The sequence below is a fragment of the Lithobates pipiens genome, unplaced genomic scaffold (genome assembly GCF_037356315.1).
Source record: "Lithobates pipiens isolate NorthernLeopardFrog02 unplaced genomic scaffold, aLitPip1_a1.2 Scaffold_22, whole genome shotgun sequence".
NCBI lineage: Eukaryota > Metazoa > Chordata > Amphibia > Anura > Ranidae > Lithobates > Lithobates pipiens.
Genome location: NW_027507784.1, coordinates 142,716,779 through 142,735,357, shown reverse-complemented (window position 1 = coordinate 142,735,357; position 18,579 = coordinate 142,716,779). Strand labels below are relative to the sequence as shown.

The following is an 18,579-nucleotide window of genomic DNA, read 5'->3' as shown; positions in this document are numbered from 1 at the left end:
TACCTCACATGTGTAGCACTAGCTTGAATGTTGTTTACCTATGCAGCCACAACCTGCGTTTGTGCGAGCAAGAGGGGATAGGGGTGCTTTCAATTATTATTACTATTTTTTTTCTCGTCTATTTTATTTTTACACTTTCCCTTTTTAAACTTTTACTTTCTTGATCACTTTTTTTATTTCTTTTCTAAGGAATGTAAACATCCATTGTAATAGGATTAGGGCATGGCCGGTCCTCTTTACGGAGAGATCTGGGGTCTATAAGTCTGCAGATATCTCCTCCTCTCCTCCTGAGATAAACCAACAAAAGAAATTGATCTCAGGCTTTCCAGCAAAAAAAAAAACCCCAACAGGGTTTTACATCTGTTGGCACCATGACTGCCGCTGGTGAAGTCATTCTCCGGCTCCTCGATCGCATAGGTGAGCTGGGAGAAGCACCAGAGGGCAGCGGGAGGCGGGGGGTTGTCCCCTCCTTCCGCCTGTAAAAGCAATCAAGTCTCTAGACAGCTGCTATGATTGCTTTTACTGAAGTCCAGGACTTCATGATGGCCTACAGGCAGGAAGTGGTTAAATGCAGCCTGGTTTTCAAGGGGGCTTTGTTATTATGTAGGCATATCCAAGTCACATGACTGGCAGCATATCCTTTGGCAAGTAAAACGTTGGAAAAAGTTATGTATTAAACTTTGTATTTAGCCGCCTGTAAAGTAACATCAAAGGTTCATTTTTGCTTTAATAACAAACATGTTATACTTACCTGCTCTGTGCAGTGGTTTTGCACAGGGCAGCCCTGATCTCCCTCTTTTTGGGTCCCCTGCCGGCGTTCCTGACAAGCTGCTTGCTCTAGGGCACTGGTGCTTTCTCGCTCCCAAGCCCCGCTATATGCGTCTCTAAGACACACAGCCATGGCTCGGGTCCGCCCCCCACACTCTGTCCTCCATAGGCTCACTGGCTGTGATTGACAGCAGGAGCCAATGGCTCTCGCTGCTGTCTCAGCCTTTGAGGAATCAAAGGAGCTCAGGTGAGTATTAGAGAGGGGGCAATGCACTCAGGTTTCTTTTTTACCTTTTTTTTTTTTTTTTGCATAAAATGCATAAAAGTAAAAAGCCTTGCGCTTTTAAAACCACTTTAACCCTCCTTTGTCTTTTGATTCTACTCCGTAAACTTGGTTATTGATTTGGGAAGTGAGAGATCAGGACACCGACAGGTGGTATTTTCTCACAACTTTTTTACTATGGTAACAGTTCATCTGTGATAATTTTAATGCCCAATGTAATTTACCCAGTGCATTTTTTGCAAAAGGTCCAGGACTTTTTTTCCTGCAGCAGCTTGCTTTTTGCATGTAATAGACTTCAATAGACCTGTACCAAAAACACAAGTGTTGCATTTTTAATGCGTTTTTACATGCATTTAGTTTTTTTTTATTTTTTTAGCTCCATAACAAACTGTGTATAGCTAGTTGTTAACGAGCAGGCTGGAAAGCCGGTCGCTGTGTCCTTAACAACCAATGGCTTATCAGCTGTCGGTGGGTTCCCCAACAAAAGAATGTCGGGAATGAAATGTGCAGGGGAAAAAATGGCATAGGAGTGTTCTAACGCCCTTCCCCTCCTGAACTATAACAGGCCTAATGTCCTCAACATAGGAGAGGTGCAGTGGGGCAGAAGGGACTATGCCCCCCCCCCACAAAAGAACCTTGTCCCCTTGGTGATTGGGACAAGGAGCTCTTCCCCCACATACCTAGCTGGTGGTTGTGGGGGTCTGCGGGCAGGGGGCTTATTGGAATCTGGAAGCCACCTTTAACAAGGGGGCCCCCAGATCCCACCCCCATGTGAAAGAGTAGGGGTATGCACCCCTACTCATTCACCCAAATAAATAATAATTAAATGTAGTGAAAAAATTACAGTAGGCGGTTTTTGACAAGTCCTTTTATTTAAAAAATAAATAACACTGTCCCCTGATGTAGCTCCATCGTCAATCGTGACGCCCGCCACCACCGCCGACCCAAAAAAATAAAATAAAAGCTCTGCTCGTGCCGAAGGCTCCCACCGTCTGACAGCTCTTAAATAGCTAAGGGGTGGGGCCATCTAGCGATGTCACCTGGTGGCACAGCCTAGAACTGCACGATTAATCGTTAAGAATTCACTTCCCTTCCCGATCTTCAAAACAGTATTTCATGATTCTTTCTAACAAGTGCAGAGAGTTCTCACAGCTGAAAAAAATTAAATGAAAAATCCAGGCAGCCTGCCAAGTTTTATCACAACATCGCAGATAAGTATAAACAAAGTAGCATTTCTTCTTAGATCAAAGGAATGAGCTCCTGCCTGTAGCTGAGCGAAGTTTAACCTCTTAAAGACTAAACCTTTTTGCTTATTTTGAAAAAATACACTTTAATTAATAAAAAAACTAAACAGTAAAATTAGTCCAATTTTTTTTTTATAATGTGAAAGATGTTATGCCATGAGAATCGTGATCTTTTTTTCTGAGCAAAAAATTGTGGTTCTCATTTTAGCCAAAATTGTGCAGCTTTAGCACAGCACCCCTTGTGATGTCATCGAACTGTCAAGTGGCGGAGCAGGCAGACAGTGGGAGCCATCAGTGCAAGCAAAGAAGTGTAGAAAACATCGTGCCCATGTAATACACCCTACCCCCCCCCCGCATCCTATTCACTTTATTTATGGTGCAAATAACGCTAAAATCTTAAAAACAATAAAGGTAGCCTTTAAAGCCTTACAGCCTCCTCAGCCTAATACGCACATAACTGCTTCCACAGAATAATTATGAGCTTGTTTACAGGAAACTGTCCTCCATCCTCAATAGACAATCCATCAGTGGCAGCCCATCCATAGTAGAAGCCATAGTAGAAGCTACTCCTCCTGTAATTTTTTTTTAAAACAGCCCCTTTAAGAAAAAAAAGAATTCCCCAAAAACGTCCTTTACCTAAGTGCACTGTGTCAGGGACATCACTCTATCCCTGATCCCACTCCCCCCACCACCATCCTTCTGTCCCTGATCCCACCACCATCTCTCTGTCCCTGATCCCCATCATCCCTCTGATCCCACCACCAAAGGCAAACATGTAAGATATTGCATTATTCCAGTCCCTAAATGTGATGATTGTATTCGTTTTATTTAGTTTTGTTTCTTGTACTTCATTGTCTGCGGTGACCTCTGCCTATCGCTGTTTCCTAAACACCTTTTGTGTTTGCTGTTTTTTTTTTTTTTTTTTTCCTCTGGTGAACGAGGAGTATGGCTGGGCTGTGAGACAGATTGATGTGTCATTAGAACCAGATGTATGATGTAGAGCCTGGTATATGATGTACAGAACCCTGTGTATAATGTTCAGCCTGGTATATGATGTACAGTGTCCTGTGTATAATGTACAGCCTGGTATATGATGTACAGTGTCCTCCTGTGTATAATGTACAGCCTGGTATATGATGTACAGTGTCCTGTGTATAATGTACAGCCTGGTATATGATGTACAGAGCCCTGTGTATAATGTACAGCCTGGTATATGATATACCACAGGGGACGGAGTTGGTGGATTCTATAAGGGGTGGGGCTTAGGAGAAGTGGGAGGGGTAAAAAATAATTCACTTCATCTTATATATACAAAAACATAACCATCAGGCTTTCCCCTCTCCATGGATGTTTTTCATCCTTCACCAAAATAAATAGGTCTGGGCTCTAACCTTAAAGTGTAAGTTCACCTTTACATAAAAATCTGTAAGGTGACTTGTATTGCGGCGATCTCCCATTCTGAGCCCTGGTATAGCCTCCTCTGGGGCTTAGAAATCCCCACAGCTTTGCCCTCTTCTTCTTCTTCCCCGCTGAGAGGACTGGCTACGCGGTTTCTGATTACATTGCTCCTAAACGTCCATCCTGACGGAGTATGTTTAGAAAATTAAGCTCCGGGGAATTCTGAGCCCCGGAGCCATGAGACGGCTATACTGGGGCTCAGAACAGGGGGATCGCCGCAATCCAGGTCAGCGAGATTAAGAAGGGATGGGGAGGGGGATCATCGCCACTTATGCTGAAGCACTTTAGGATTTGATTACCTGTTTTACACGCCGGCATGGTTGAGTGCCTTTCATGTGAGTGTGCTACCTCGATTTTATCTGACAGGAAAATATTCTTACACCGAGCACTAGATTTCCTTTTTGTTTGATATACCGCTGATTGAAAGTATACAGCACTGACAGGAGGTGTTGGAGAGTAAAGAGAGGAGCGGGAGCATTCATCTGAATTTACCCCCATTAGGGGACTGCTTGCTGAGGCCCACTGGTAAAACAGGGGTCTAAGTATAAGGTGAGCGGCCATCCATTTACTGGTGGAGGATTATTGATGAACACATTTACTTTGTAAAACGGAGGTGGAAGATCACAATATATTGTTTCATCTAACAGCACAATGAACTTTTGAGTCATGTTTAGTGTCTTTTTCTTTGGTCTGATCTTCACTGTTTTTTATTTGATTGTAGGAATTTTTTGCCTTTAGAACACATCGATGCACAGGTATTCCCTTTAATGTTTGATACATTGTTATTAGTTGCTCTGCATTATATATTCTACTGATTACATGTTGAAGTGAGAGTGAACACTTTGAGTGATTAGCAGCAACTGGATTACCTCACATATAGCTACTTGGAATTTTTTTCGATACGTTTATTATTTAATAATTTCACTTTATTATTTGTATTTATTTGCGCTGATTAAGGTTCAAGGTTTATTCTGTTTGTTTCATTGGCTGAAATCTGTTGCCAAACTCGTGCTGTATCCAACTGTACATCGCCACCTGGAAGACAGGTGGCGATGTACAGGTACGTTGTTCAGCCTGCCTGTACCGCCTGTCCACATTTAAATCTACCGTGTGTAGGTGGCAAGTAGTTAAAATATAGAGGAACATTGGTTAAGCACAAGCCATTTGCAAGAATGACTTCACAAGAGCCAAACTAATATGTTTTATCGCAAGGTCCCTTTATGCCAGGGATGTCAACTCGATTTCATTGCATTCTGCACCAGCATTATGGTTGCCATCAAAGGACAAGTTGTATCTGTAAGACTATATCAACGTATCTGCTCTTGGTCGTATTATATAAGTGCCTCTAAATTTGATTATTACTGGTTTTAGTAATTACTTAAGACACCCTCTCCCCTCTTACATAAGATCTTAAGAGCACGGTGGATTTAATGTAAAAATGTAATATTTTTTTTAATTATTGATTTTATATTCACCCTGGTCAAGAACCCGCCACCCCCCCCCCCCCCCCCCCCATCAGAACTCAAGGGTCCTCCACCCTTCCTTACATCACAGTGCACCTTGTGCTGCCTGGATGGTGGCGCTGGTGGCAGAGCTGCAGGAGAGGTGCACATAAAATAGCCTAGAGGTCTGGATTTGGCTCGCAATCCATGTACGTAATACATGTGCTCTATGCAGGCAGTGAAGATATTTGCCAACACACCATGAAACGACATAGGTAGCGTCCAAACGGGTGATTTATTGCATGATCACAACACAAGGATAGTGCAAAGTTTCGGAGCCACGCAGGACCCCTTCGTCAGGCAGTCTACTCTACATCCAACATCAATACTATCTGAGTTCTAACACTTGGGATAACATAGCATCTTTAGAGTTAGTATCATTTTGTTGTTATTTGTTCACATCACCGTAAGGTTTTACCCTATTTACCTTTACTTTTCTGTGAGTAGTTTCTAGAAATGTTTTGCTTATTCTGTATGTGTTTGTTTCATGTCTCCAAGATACACAGCCATCAATCGCCAGCACACTGCGGCTCAGGCAGGTCCGGTTACTTTTTGTTACGTTGTATGTTGTAATCAACATATCATTAGGAAACAAATGTCTTGCTGAACCAGTGGTGGTGAACCGATGAAATTGACAGAAAAAAGGGGTGTGTGCAAAGATGCAAAGAAAAAGTGACACAAAAAGTGCATATTAGAGTGCAAGGGGAAAAGAGCACAACGACTGGTTTTGCTGGAATTCGTTTAGACACTTACAGGCGCTAATTCTGTACAATATTTGTGAGTGTAATCATACAATTGTATTTATTAGATCTTTAAATGTCAGTAATTTTGTTGTTTTTTTGTGTACAGTTGGACGTATTGTACATAGAGAGGGATTAGCTGTTAATTATAGTTTTTTTTTTTTGGGGGGGGGGGGGGAGGGAGGGTTTTAACTTCCAGGAAGGAATACATTTAAATGGAGTAACCTACCACTAGTAAGAGTCTCATGGGAATAAGTTGAAGATTCTACCATTGTAAGCTATTTTCTTGTTTTGTAAACTATCTGCAAGAGTTTAGTTGCTGTGGCCTTGTCCTGCTGATGATATGCGTTTCAGTTTAATAAAGGCTCTTGTCTGCAAGACTTTCTCTACATCTCTAAAACACGACATCGACAGTATAACACTCAGGCCGCATTCACACCTGAGCGTATCATTTTCAGGCAGAAGGTTGTGCGATTTTTCTACAGGTCAAAAGGCCACTAATGTAAAATGCAGAAAAACACTTAAATCTGCCCGAATTAAGTTTTATAAAGCTCCAGAACCTTTTTGAGCTTCAGGCAATTTGGAGTGGAGATGTGAACCATCTCCATGGACAATAATTGATTTTATTTATTTTTTCTCCTCCAGCGTTTTAGAGCTTCAGGCTTCAAACTAGAAAATGCTGAGGTGTGAAGGTCTACAAAACGCTGGAGGGGGGAAAAATATCAATTATTCTCTATGGAGATGGTTCACATCTCTACTCCAAAATGCATGAAGCTCAAACAAGTTCTGTAACCTTTTTTTTTTAGGCAGATTTTCTTCTTTTTACGTTGGTGACCTTTTGACCTGTACAAAATCTCGTGACTTTCTGCCTGAAAATGCTACGTTCAAGTGTGAATGGGGCTTTAGGAAATGTAATAGACTTTCACTGACATATCATAGTCTGACTAAAAGCAAAAGAACATAATCTGTGTATCTCCAAGAACACCTTTATGGAACTATCCTAGCATGCAATGTGGTGGAGGGACATTCAGATGCTGAATGGTGGATGGAAAAAGATATTCAACACTTTCAAATAATTTTCAAATTGTCACTTATCTTATTTAAAGCGGTAGTAAAGTCCACTTTTTTTTTTCCACCAACAGGTAAACCAATAATAAGGCTTACCTGTAGCCACAGTAAATATCTCCTTGAACGTGCGCTCTTTAGGAGATACTACTTTTGGTAGCAACCGGCAATGTCCATTGAGAGAGCTGTGACTCCCACGCACATGCACGGGAGTGACACTTTCGCAGCTCGGCCATTCAAACGTCCAGTGCCCATGAACCTGCAAGAAAGACCAGGCGAAGAAAGGAGCCCTGATGGGAGTAAATCTCGGCACTGGATGGCTTCTTTTTAAAATACCGTATTTATCGGGGTATAACACGCACCGGCGTATAACACGCACCCCAAGTTTAGGAGGGCATTTTAACCTCCTCCCGCCCGCCCTATAGCCGAATGACGGCCTTAGAGCGGGCGGCTTCCTTCGCCTGGCCGTTCCCTTCCCTGGACGGCCTGGTGTTTACTTCCGCAATGCGCGCCGCCGGGGGCGCGCATCGCAGAAGTATTGTATTCGCCGTGTCTCCCGGAGACAGGCAAATACAGATCGCCATGAACGGCCAATCAAAGCGGCCGTTCACAGCGCGATCGCAGCTGCCAATGGGAGATGATCTCATATGTAAACATATGAGATCATCTCCCATTGCCGTGTCTCTCCCTCCTCACACAGAGACAGCTTGTGAGGAGGGAGAGCGATCTATGTGTCAGCCCCAGTGCCATCTGTCAGCCCAGTGCCATCTGTCAGCCCAGTGCCATCTGCCAGTAGTGCCAGTGCCACCTGCCGTCAGCCCCAGTGCCGTCAGCCCTAGTGCCGCCACCTGCCAGCGCCAGTGCCGCCCGTCAGTGCCGTCAGCCCCAGTGCCGCCAGTGCCGTCAGCCCCAGTGCCACCTGCCAGTGCCACCTGCCAGCACCAGTGCCACCTGCCAGTGCCACCTGCCAGTGCCATCCGTCAGCCCCAGTGCCGTCAGTGCCAGTGCCACCTGCCAGTGCCACCTGCCACCACCAGTGCCACTTGCTAGTGCCACCTGCCAGTGCCACCTGCCAGTGCCATCCGTCAGCCCCAGTGCCACGTGCCAGTGCCACCTGCCAGTACCACCTGCCAGCCCCAGTGCCATCCGTCAGCCCCAGTGCCGCCAGCCCCAGTGCCACCTGCCAGCGCCACATGCCAGCCGCAGTGCCATCTGCCAGCCCCATTTGCCAGAGCAATTAGCCGGAGCAAATAGCCAGCACCATGTGCCAGCCCCAGCCCCAGCCCCATCTGCCAGCGACATCTGCCAGCGACATCTGCCAGCCCCATCTGCCAGCCCCATCTGCCTCCAGTGCCATCTGTCAGTGCCACGTGTCGTCAGTGCCACGTGGGGTCACTTTGTGGGCATTTCCATTGTCCTGGTGCTCCAGGGCCTTCAAAACTGTAATAGGTGGTTGAGAAATAAGATGTGTAATTTATGCTCCTAGAACGCCTGATGGTGCTATTTCAATATTGGGCCTCTGTATGTGGTCAGGCTGTGTAAAAGTCTCACACATTTGGTATCGTTATACTCAGGAGTAGTAGAACGTATTTTGGGGTGTCATTTTTGCTATGTACATGCTATGTGTTGGAAATATCTTATAAATGGACAACTTTGCGTAAAAAAAATGCGTTTTCATTTTTTTTCCACATTTTCCCAAAACTTCTGGAAAAAAAATGAACCATTCAAACGATTATACGTTGGGGTGTTACCTTTCCAAAATGGGGTCACTTTGTGGGCATTTCCATTGTTCTGGTGCTCCAGGGCCTTCAAAACTGTAATAGGTGGTTGAGAAATGAAATGTGTAATTTATGCTCCTAGAACGCCTGATGGTGCTATTTCAATATTGGGCCTCTGTATGTGGCCAGGCTGTGTAAAAGTCTCACACATTTGGTATCGTAATACTCAGAAGGAGTAGCAGAACGTATTTTGGGGTGTCATTTGTGGTATACACATGCCATGTGAGAGAAATAATCTATTACATTGAAAATTTTGTGAGAAAAAAAAAACTTCATTTTGCAAAGAATTGTGGGAAAAAGATGACAACATCAAAAACCTCACCATGCATCTTAGTAAATACCTTGGAATGTCTACTTTCAAAAAAGGGGTAATTTGGGGGGTATTTGTACTTTCCTGACTTGTTCGGGTCGCAAGAAATGAGATAGGCCACCAGTACATCAGGTGTGATCAATTTTGTGCGATTCGCACCACAGATTGTAGACTCTCTAACTTTCACAAAGACCAAATAATATCCACTAATTTGGGTTATTTTTACCAAAGATATGTAGCAGTATAAATTGTGGCCAAAATTTATGAAAAAAAAATTATAATTTGCAAAATTTTATCACAGAAACAAAGAAATATGCGTTTTTTTTCAAAATTTTCGGTCTTTTTTCATTTATAGCGCAAAAAATAAAAACCCCAGAGGTGATCAAATACCACCAAAAGAAAGCTCTATTTGTGGGAAAAAAAGGACACAAAATTCATTTGGGTACAGTGTTGCATGACTGAGTAATTGTCATTCAAAGTGTCAGAGCACCAAAAGCTGAAAATTGGTCTGGTCAGGAAGGGTGTTTAAGTGCCCAGTAAGCAAGTGGTTAAGGAAAAAAGTTTTAGGAGGGAAGTTTAAGGGAAAAAAAAACTTACATTTAAATGCCCGTCAATGCAGCCTTATCAGTGTTCATCTGCAGCCTTGTCCATAATTGCAGAATGATCAGTGTCATTTGCAGCTTGCCCAGCGCTGTTTGCAGCCTTGCAGAGTGTCATTTGCAGCTTACCAGTGTCATTTCCAGTCTGCCCAGCGCCGTTTGCAGGCTTGCCCATGTTTAAATATCCCGCCGCCGAGACAGACCGAGCGAGCGCCGCCGAAAAAGACCGAGCCGTCTGCTCGGCTCCGCTCGTAGTCCCGCCTCCCTGCTGTTTCTGGAGCGAGCGCTGCCGAAAATGACCGAGCCGACTCTACTGTGTATTCGGCTTGGCTCGGCTCGCAGTCCCACCCAGTATGGGCGGGACTGCAAGCCGAGCAGAGCCGAGTACATAGTACAGTCGGCTCGGTCTTTTTCGGCAGCGCTCGCTCCAGAAACAGCAGGGAGGTGGGACTACGAGCGGAGCCGAGCAGACGGTCTTTTTCGGCGGCGCTCGGTCTTTTTGACTCACAGACAGTGGGGATCGGCGTATAACACGCACCCACGACTTTCCCCCGATTTTTAAGGGGGAAAAAGTGCGTGTTATACGTCGATAAATACGGTAAGTCTTCCATTATGTGCTAGTGTGCGATGCAAAGGATATTGGGGACCTAGAGAGTGCAGAGAAGGGCAATCAAACTGATAAGGGGAATGAAGGAGCTCAGCTATGCGGAAAGATTAGAGGAACTGAATTTATTCTCTCTTGAGAAGAGGAGATTAACGGGGGATTATGATCAACATGTAAAATACATAAGTGGTCAGTATAGTGAACTTGGTGGTTAGCTATTCACTTTAAGGTCATCACAAAGGAGGCACTCTTTACGTCTCGAGGTAAAGAGATTTAATCTCCAAATACCGAAGGGTTTCTTCATGGTTACAGCTGTGGAAATGTGGAATAGATTCCCCCATGAGCTGGTTCTGTCAAACTCATTAAATTGCTTTAAAAAAAAAAAGGCCTGGATTCTTTCCTAAATGTGCACAATATAATTGGATACTAACATTTATAGGTAAAGTTGATCCGGGGAATATCCAATTGCCTCTCTAGGGATCAGGAAGGAATTTTTTTCCCCTGCTGGAGCAAATTGGATCATGCTTTAGGCTGGGTTCACACTGCTGCGGGGGGAGATCCAGATGTGATTCGCACCGCAAATCACATCCGATCTCCGTAGCGATGCGAGGTCAGCCATACAGATAGTATGGCTGAATTCGCATCGCTCCCGCAGCAAACTCGCACGGGACCCTTTTTTTGGTCCGCAACAGAATCGGATCGCATGGGGGTTCACACCATGCGATCCGATTCCTGTGCGAGTCGGCAGATCGCACTGCGATATGCGGACAGATCTGGGGATGTCATTAACATATCATTGACACTCCCAGCCGTCCGCATAGGGCAGTGTGAACTGCCGGCGGGAGGTGTGCGATGCGGGAAAACGCCACGGATTCGCGGCGTTCCCGCATCGCAGCGGTGTGAACCCGGCCTTACTGTGTTTTTTTACTTCCTCTGGATCAACTATGAGTATGAGATTGTGTATATAGGTTTGTAATTTTTTTATTTTTTTTCCCCCCTTTTTATTGGTTGAACTAGATGGACTTGTGCTTGTTTTTTTTTTCAACCAGACTAACTATGTAACTCACTTCAAGGGGCTGCCCACCTTGTTACAAATGTGCCAAAGTAGCTCAAATGTCTTTTTTTTTTTTTAGCACTGAGACAATTATGTTTTGCCATGCTAAATTTTGTGCATCAAAAAGCCGGACTGCTACCCACTTTTGATGGGGCCTTTATATAAATAAAAACACCTCAAGCTCTTTGCGTGTTTTAGCATGTTTCCAAAAACATTAAGGTGTGAATGTTGCCCAAGTAGCATGTAGCTGCGTACAAATATTTTGCTTATTTGAAAACTGTAAAAAATAAACACTATAATAAAAAAAAAAAAAAAAAGTTTGATGGCTAGTTTACACCAGAAATCGCCCAGGAATGCACTGTGTGTTTTTGTGCAATTTGAGCCCATTCATTTCGAATGGGTTGAATGGAATCTCACCAAAGGTAGTGCATGCACTACTTTAACCACTTCCCACCCGGCCAATGCATATATACGGCCGGGTGGGAGCCGTCTACTCCTGATAGGACGTTCAGGAACGTCCTTCAGAAGTAGCGGGATCGCGCGTGCCCGCGCAGCGGCGCGATCCCGATGTGCTCGTGTCACCCGGACACGGCACATCTCAGATCGGCAGGAGGGCTCTGTGATTGGCCCTCCTGATCACATGACGGCCGTGTCCAATCACGGCCGTCATGTGATGTAAACAAACAGCCGGTTGCTAGGCAATCGGCTCTCCTCTCCTCACACGGAAGTCATCGCTGAGGAGAGGAGAGCAGAACGCTGCAGCCGGCTGATGATCAGTGAGTATGAGCTGTTTTTTACAGCTTTTTACTCACTGATCATCAGTCTAGTGTAAACACACAACACACCACACAGTACAAACACAGTCCCCACACATGTCCCCAAAACACACATGTCCCCAAAACATACATGTCCCCAAATAATAAAAACACATGTCCCTAATAATAAAAACATGTCCCCCACATATGTCCCACTAAAATCACATGTCCCAATGATTATGTGCACACATATGTACGTGATCACCTGCACACATATGTACATGATCATTTGCGTACATATGTCCCTGATCACACAAACCAATTATTATACACTTAACGGAATTTTTTTTACCAAAAACATGTAGCAGAATACATTTTGGCTTAAATTTATGACAAAATTTGATTTTATTGGATTTCTTTTCAAATAGAAAAAAGAAAATATTGTTTTTTTTTCCAAATTTCCGCTTTTTTGGCGCTTATATCGCAAAAAATAAAAAACAGAGTCGTGAATAAATAACACCAAAATAAAGCTCTATTTGTGCGAACAAAATGATAACAATTTCATTTGGGTACAATGTAGCATAACCGCGCAATTGTCATTGAAAGCGCTAGAGCGATGAAAGCTGAAAATTGGGCTGGGAAGGAAGGGGGTGAAAGTGCCCTGTATTGAAGTGGTTAAAAAGTGGTTTACTTTTGTACTGTGGGATCCAGTGCAGGCAATCTGTGTCCTTAACCTAAGATCGCAACTGCAGTGCATTTTGAACATTGTGCTGGAAGCGAACACAGAATACAAGTTTCCGGTGTGAAAGGCACTCCTCACACTGGGAAAAGATACTTTGGCTGGCATTTCACTTTCACTAAATATTTTGATCCTAACTTTCCCTACAGTTTAGGGTGCTGTGCTAATAATGTAAAATTGACTTTTGGTATCCAAACAGATTCTTTTTCAGTATTGAAATAAATATGAACAAACAGCAAATAAAGACACTTGGCTTTCATAATACTCATTGATATCTAATATGCATGAGAACACTGCTGAGACATGATGACCTGTCCTGGTTAGCAATGTTAAGGATAGCTTGCATGTGTCTCTGGTTGGGCGAGGGGGGAGAGGTCTTATTTTAGCAGTGATACATAAACCGAGTGTGACCACAGGAACTTAGAGGACACTGGGATTTCAAATGGACCCTCCCTGCCCAGGCCTGCAATGAAGTGGAGAGCGTTTACAGCTCTGGCAGCAATTGTGAGCTCTTCTGGCAAATTTTTGTTTGTGATTGGGTCTTACTGCATAGCTGATTTGGGATAATTAAGGGAAACCTTCAATTTGATTTTAAAAGTCCTAGTCTGCTTACTAGAGTTTAGCGATGTCACACAAAAAACAAAACTGATTAAGCAGATCATTTGAAATGTATTTATTTAACAATTTTAGAAATGTATTTTGTGTGTGAAAAGTAGACAAAACTATATACAAACATGTTTGCTTATTGGCATGCAATAGGTCTAGCGTATAAAATGTATGCAACAGCCCTTCGTAATTAGATTATCCTGTCCTGTCCCAGTGACCATTATCTCGCCAGTGAGAACACAAAGGTGTCCGTTTTATCAAGCAGCAGAAAATATCTGCTACTGGGTTCTCAGGCATTCTCAGAGGAAATCTCTCTTCTCCGAGTGCCTGTTTATGAAGCGATGTAAATCGCTTCTCCTTTTGAGGATTGAAGCGATCTACAACCGCTCTGAACTGTCAAACGTCTCCTATTGCTGTAATCTCATGAGACATAGCGAGATCACAGAACCAGAAAATCATTGAAACACTCTGGTGTCCATTTTAGTAAGCAGCAATAAATTACCACTGCTGAGCACACAGGCATTCTCAGAGAGACCATCCACCTCAAAACAATTAGTCCCCCTAAAAAAAAAAATAAAAATAAAAATAAAAATAAAAAAAAATATATATATATATATATATATATATATATATATATATATATATATATATATATATATATATATATATATATATATATATATATATATTTATACACACACACACACACACACACACACACACACACACACACACACACACACACACACACACACACACACACACACACACACAGTATTTCACAAGTGAGTACACCCCTCACATTTTTTTATATATTTTATTATATCTTTTCATGTGACAACCCTGAAGAAATGACACTTTGCTACAATGTAACGTAGTGAGTGTACATCTTGTATAACAGTGTAACTTTGATGTCCCCTCAAAATAACTCAACCCTCAGCCATTAATTTCTAAACCGCTGGCAACAAAAGTGAGTACACCCCTAAGTGAAAATGTCCAAATTTGGCCCAAAGTATCATTATTTTGTGGGGCCACCATTATTTTCCAGCACTGCCTTAACCCTCTTGGGTATGGAGTTCACCAGAGCTTCACAGGTTGCCACTGAAGTCCTCTTCCATTCCTCCATGATGACATCACAGAGCTGGTGTATGATACAGACCTTGCGCTACTCCACCTTCTGTTTGAGGATGCCCCACAGATGCTCAATAGGGTTTAGGTCTGGAGACATGCTTGGCCAGTCCATCACCTTTACCCCCAGCTTCTTTAGCAAGACAGTGATCGTCTTGGAGGTGTGTTTGGGGTTATCATGTTGGAATACTGCCCTGTGGCCCAGTCTCCGAAGGGAGAGGATCATGCTCTGTTTCAGTATGTCACAGTACATGTTGGCATTCATGGTTCCCTCAATGAACTGTAGCTCCCCAGTGCTGGCAGCACACATGCAGCCCCAGGCCCTGACACTCCCACCACCATGCTTGACTATAGGCAAGACATACTTGTCTTTGTACTCCTCACCTGGTTGCCGCCACACACGCTTGACGCCATCGGAACCAAATAAGTTTATCTTGGTCTCATCAGACCACTGGACATGGTTCCAGCAATCCATGTCCTTAGTCTGCTTGTCTCCAGCAAACTGCAGGCTTTCTTGTGCATCATCTTTAGAAGAGGCCTCATTCTGGGACAACAGCCAAGCAGACCATTCGCAGCATGCTGCATCAAATTGGTCTGAGCACTGACAGGCTGACCCCCCCCCCATATTTTCACTTAGAGGTGTACTCACTTTTGTTGCCAGCAATTTAGACATTGATGGTTGTGTGTTGAGCTATTTTGAGGGGACATCAAATGTACACTGTTATACAAGATGTACACTCACTACTTTTAAAAGTGTAATTTCTTCAGTGTTGTCACATGAAAAGATATAATAAAATATTTACAAAAAGGTCTACTCACTTTTGTGAGATACTGTGTGTGTGTGTGTCATATATATATATAATTATACACACACACACCAAGGGGACATATTTACTGTCTTGGGGGGGTCTGATCAAGGAAGAAGGAAGTCAATAATCTTCCCACCCTTCTGTCTTCTCTCCCTGTTTCTCCACCTCTGAGCTGGAGAACCTGGGAGGGTGAATTCTGAGAGAGATCGACAGTGAGGTGCCAAGATCTCACCTTCATAAACTGGCATTTTCTGTTTCTGTCAATGACAGATTCTCTGTGTGTGGAGATGATCAGCTGAGACCGTGTTGTCCCCTGATCAGCTCAGTTTCATAAGCCGATAATAATCAGAGATGATCTATGATCATTAGGATCGCAGTTTTTTTCAGTTTCATAAATGGACACCTATGCTAATACATGTTTCAAACCTTCCCTAAAACAGTTTGACTGGAGTTCTATATTATGTCTACACAATATTAGTTTTATTTGGATCATGGTGGAAGATCCCCTGACGACAACCTTTATACTGTCTATAGCAAGGAAAGGTTGCCTTATTCTGTATACACACGGCCGGACTTTCCTGCAGACTAGGTCCGAAGGGATTAGTCCATTGGACAATCTGTTCGTATGGGGGCTAGTCCGATCGTTTAAAAAAAAAAAAAAAAAAAAAAAAAAATCCGATGGACCTAGAAATAGAACATGTTTCAAATCTATCCAACAGACTCAATTCCGACGGACTAAAATTGGGAAAACCGTTCCAAAGGACCAAATACCAGGCAAGGGAAGCTATTAGCTACTGGCTATTGAACTTCCTTGTTTAGTCCCTTTTACGTGATCATGTTCAAAACGAATGGTCTTTCGAACGGACTTAGTCCGTTCGTGTGTGGCCAAGTCCGTTTGTTTGGGAAGTCCATCGGAAATCCGCTGAAGGTCCGTCGGGAAGACCGTCAACCTAGTCTGCCGGAAAGTCCGGTCGTGTGTACGCGGCATAACTCTTGTTTGAAGCACTCTTTGTAAAGTAAAATAAGTGAAGCATAGAGGCATTAATGAGAGCCACATTGATTGGAATACTAAACTGTGGTTAAATAATAATGACTTAACTGGCAATGTTTTGTTCCATTACCATTCACTAATGCCACCGAATAAAGCTGTTATCCACCTAAAACAGTATTTTTAATTTTGTGTGGTTTTAATCAAATCTTGGAAATTGAAATTACTTCATGTATAGGAGCTGGCTACTCACATTTGTTTGTTACTAAATGGACACAGATGAACTGACAGGTCATGCACACCGTTGCTGAGAAACTGTTGTGAAACCTTTGCTGCAGAGTTTGTGTTTGCACACAACCATGAATCATGAGTTTTCATTTTTGGGATTTTATATAGTGGCATCAATTTACACAGCATATTACATACTGTACATCCATACCAGTCCCTGTCCTTGAGGAATTTCACTATTTTTATATATACCTACTGTACTATACTAGAGCTAATTTCCCTTTGGGATTAATAAAGTATTCTGAATTTAGACAGCAGTCGTTTTACATACCAGCATGTCTTTGGAATGTGGGAGGAAACCCACGCAAGCAGAGCAAGAACATGCAAATTACAGGTATCCTACCTGGAAATCCAACCGAGAACCCCAGTACTGCAAGGCAGAAGTGCAAACAATTAAGCCACTGTTCTGCTGATGGAGAAATTGAATATTTCATATTTCTTTATTGAAAGTTGTTAAGTTCTCTCACAATATCTAAGAAAGCTAGCCTTCAAAGTCTAGTTACCTTAAATGACCTCATACCAAAGTAATGTCATTACAAACTGACCAGATCCTTAAAAAATCATTTTGCTTGCAAGGGGAGTTGGCCGGGGAGGTTGGCCATTCATTACACACAAGTCCTAAATACTACAGATATAACTTAGAATATTCAGTCTTGTCTCAGAGGTTGCTATCTTACATGCGTCTGCTTGTGATTACCTGTGCCACGCCGTGGGAGTGGGCGGAATTTTGTGGCAAAACAGCATCTTTACTTACATTATCTTGCTGGATTTTCTGATATTACATTTGTTATCTGTATCTGTCATTGGTTAAATGTCTAAAATACTAAAAGTATTTGTGTGATCTCTCTTTGCACATATCAAATACAACCCCAAAAACGTAAACAATCACATCTGTACATGTAGATGGCTGTCTGCTAATTGTAAAAGCTGAACCCATAACAAATCTTGTAGCCATTGCTCATACAATGAGGAGCTTTCACCTTTTCTAGTGCAAATTACAATATTATAACATTTACCATACTTTTCCCATAGTAATGCTAATCCTAACAAGATTCCATCTCTTGGTCGCTGAGGACAACATATACATTTCTTTGCATTGTTCATATTTATGATATATAGACTTTCTGATGTCCCTGACTTTTCACACACAGTTGTATATCTTTGATTACATCTTTTCTACTATCTGATAATATCTTCCTATTTCCCAGCTTGTATTTGCAGGTCTGATCCGTAGGACTTTCTACAGAAGTGAAATGTGCTCTGGACTAGTAGAAAAGTATGTGGCTGCCATGGTCCTCAGTGGATCTGGTGATGCTCTGGGTTACAAGGATGGAAGCTGGGAGTTTTCTAGGAGTGGCACTCAAATTCATGAGGAACTGGCTGAGCTAGGAGGCATAAAAAACATTGATGTAAAAAACTGGATGGTGAGTGATGACACTGTGATGCACATTGCCACAGCAGAGGCATTGGTAGCAGCAGGCAAAGACACGGAACCTGCCAAGCTGTACCCACTGATAGCAAGGAAGTATAAGGAATGCATGAAAGACATGGACGGCAGAGCTCCAGGTAATAATTCCCATCAATGTTATACGTTTAGAGATCTGTAAACCCTAAATGAATTCCGTTTACTTTGCTAAAGCACTGTGTACAACTGAATTGCAGCTTCTTTACAGCCGCTTCCTGTCTACATGCATGTCCTTCACCAATGGCTGGATGGCATTAATGGAACATGTCTAAGAAATGTGTATGGGCATGGCTGCTTGTAGTTTACCAGGAAAGAGCAGTAGAGACCATTTTTTACTACAGGAAGGCAAAAGGTAGAAGGGGTGCTTTGATTATCACACCAACCTGGAAGAAATGC

At 42.9% G+C, this 18,579-nt stretch overlaps 1 protein-coding gene across 7 annotated transcripts in view; it reads left to right on the top strand.

The window, feature by feature from the left end:
• Window positions 1-18,579, top strand: part of ADPRH (ADP-ribosylarginine hydrolase) — a 54,168-nt gene that overhangs the window by 22,095 nt on the left and 13,494 nt on the right. For 5 of the 7 annotated variants that reach the window (XR_013261852.1, XM_077448417.1, XM_077448419.1 and 2 more), the window contains one exon: window positions 17,927-18,284. Coding sequence is in view for 6 of the 7 variants with exons in the window: in XM_077448417.1 (XP_077304543.1) it covers window positions 17,927-18,284 (358 nt within the window). In the remaining variant the exon portion in view is untranslated. Of the gene's footprint in view, window positions 1-4,489; window positions 4,509-13,300; window positions 13,404-17,926; window positions 18,285-18,579 lie in introns of those variants that run through there. The other 2 variants (XM_077448421.1, XM_077448418.1) reach the window with 2 other exon arrangements.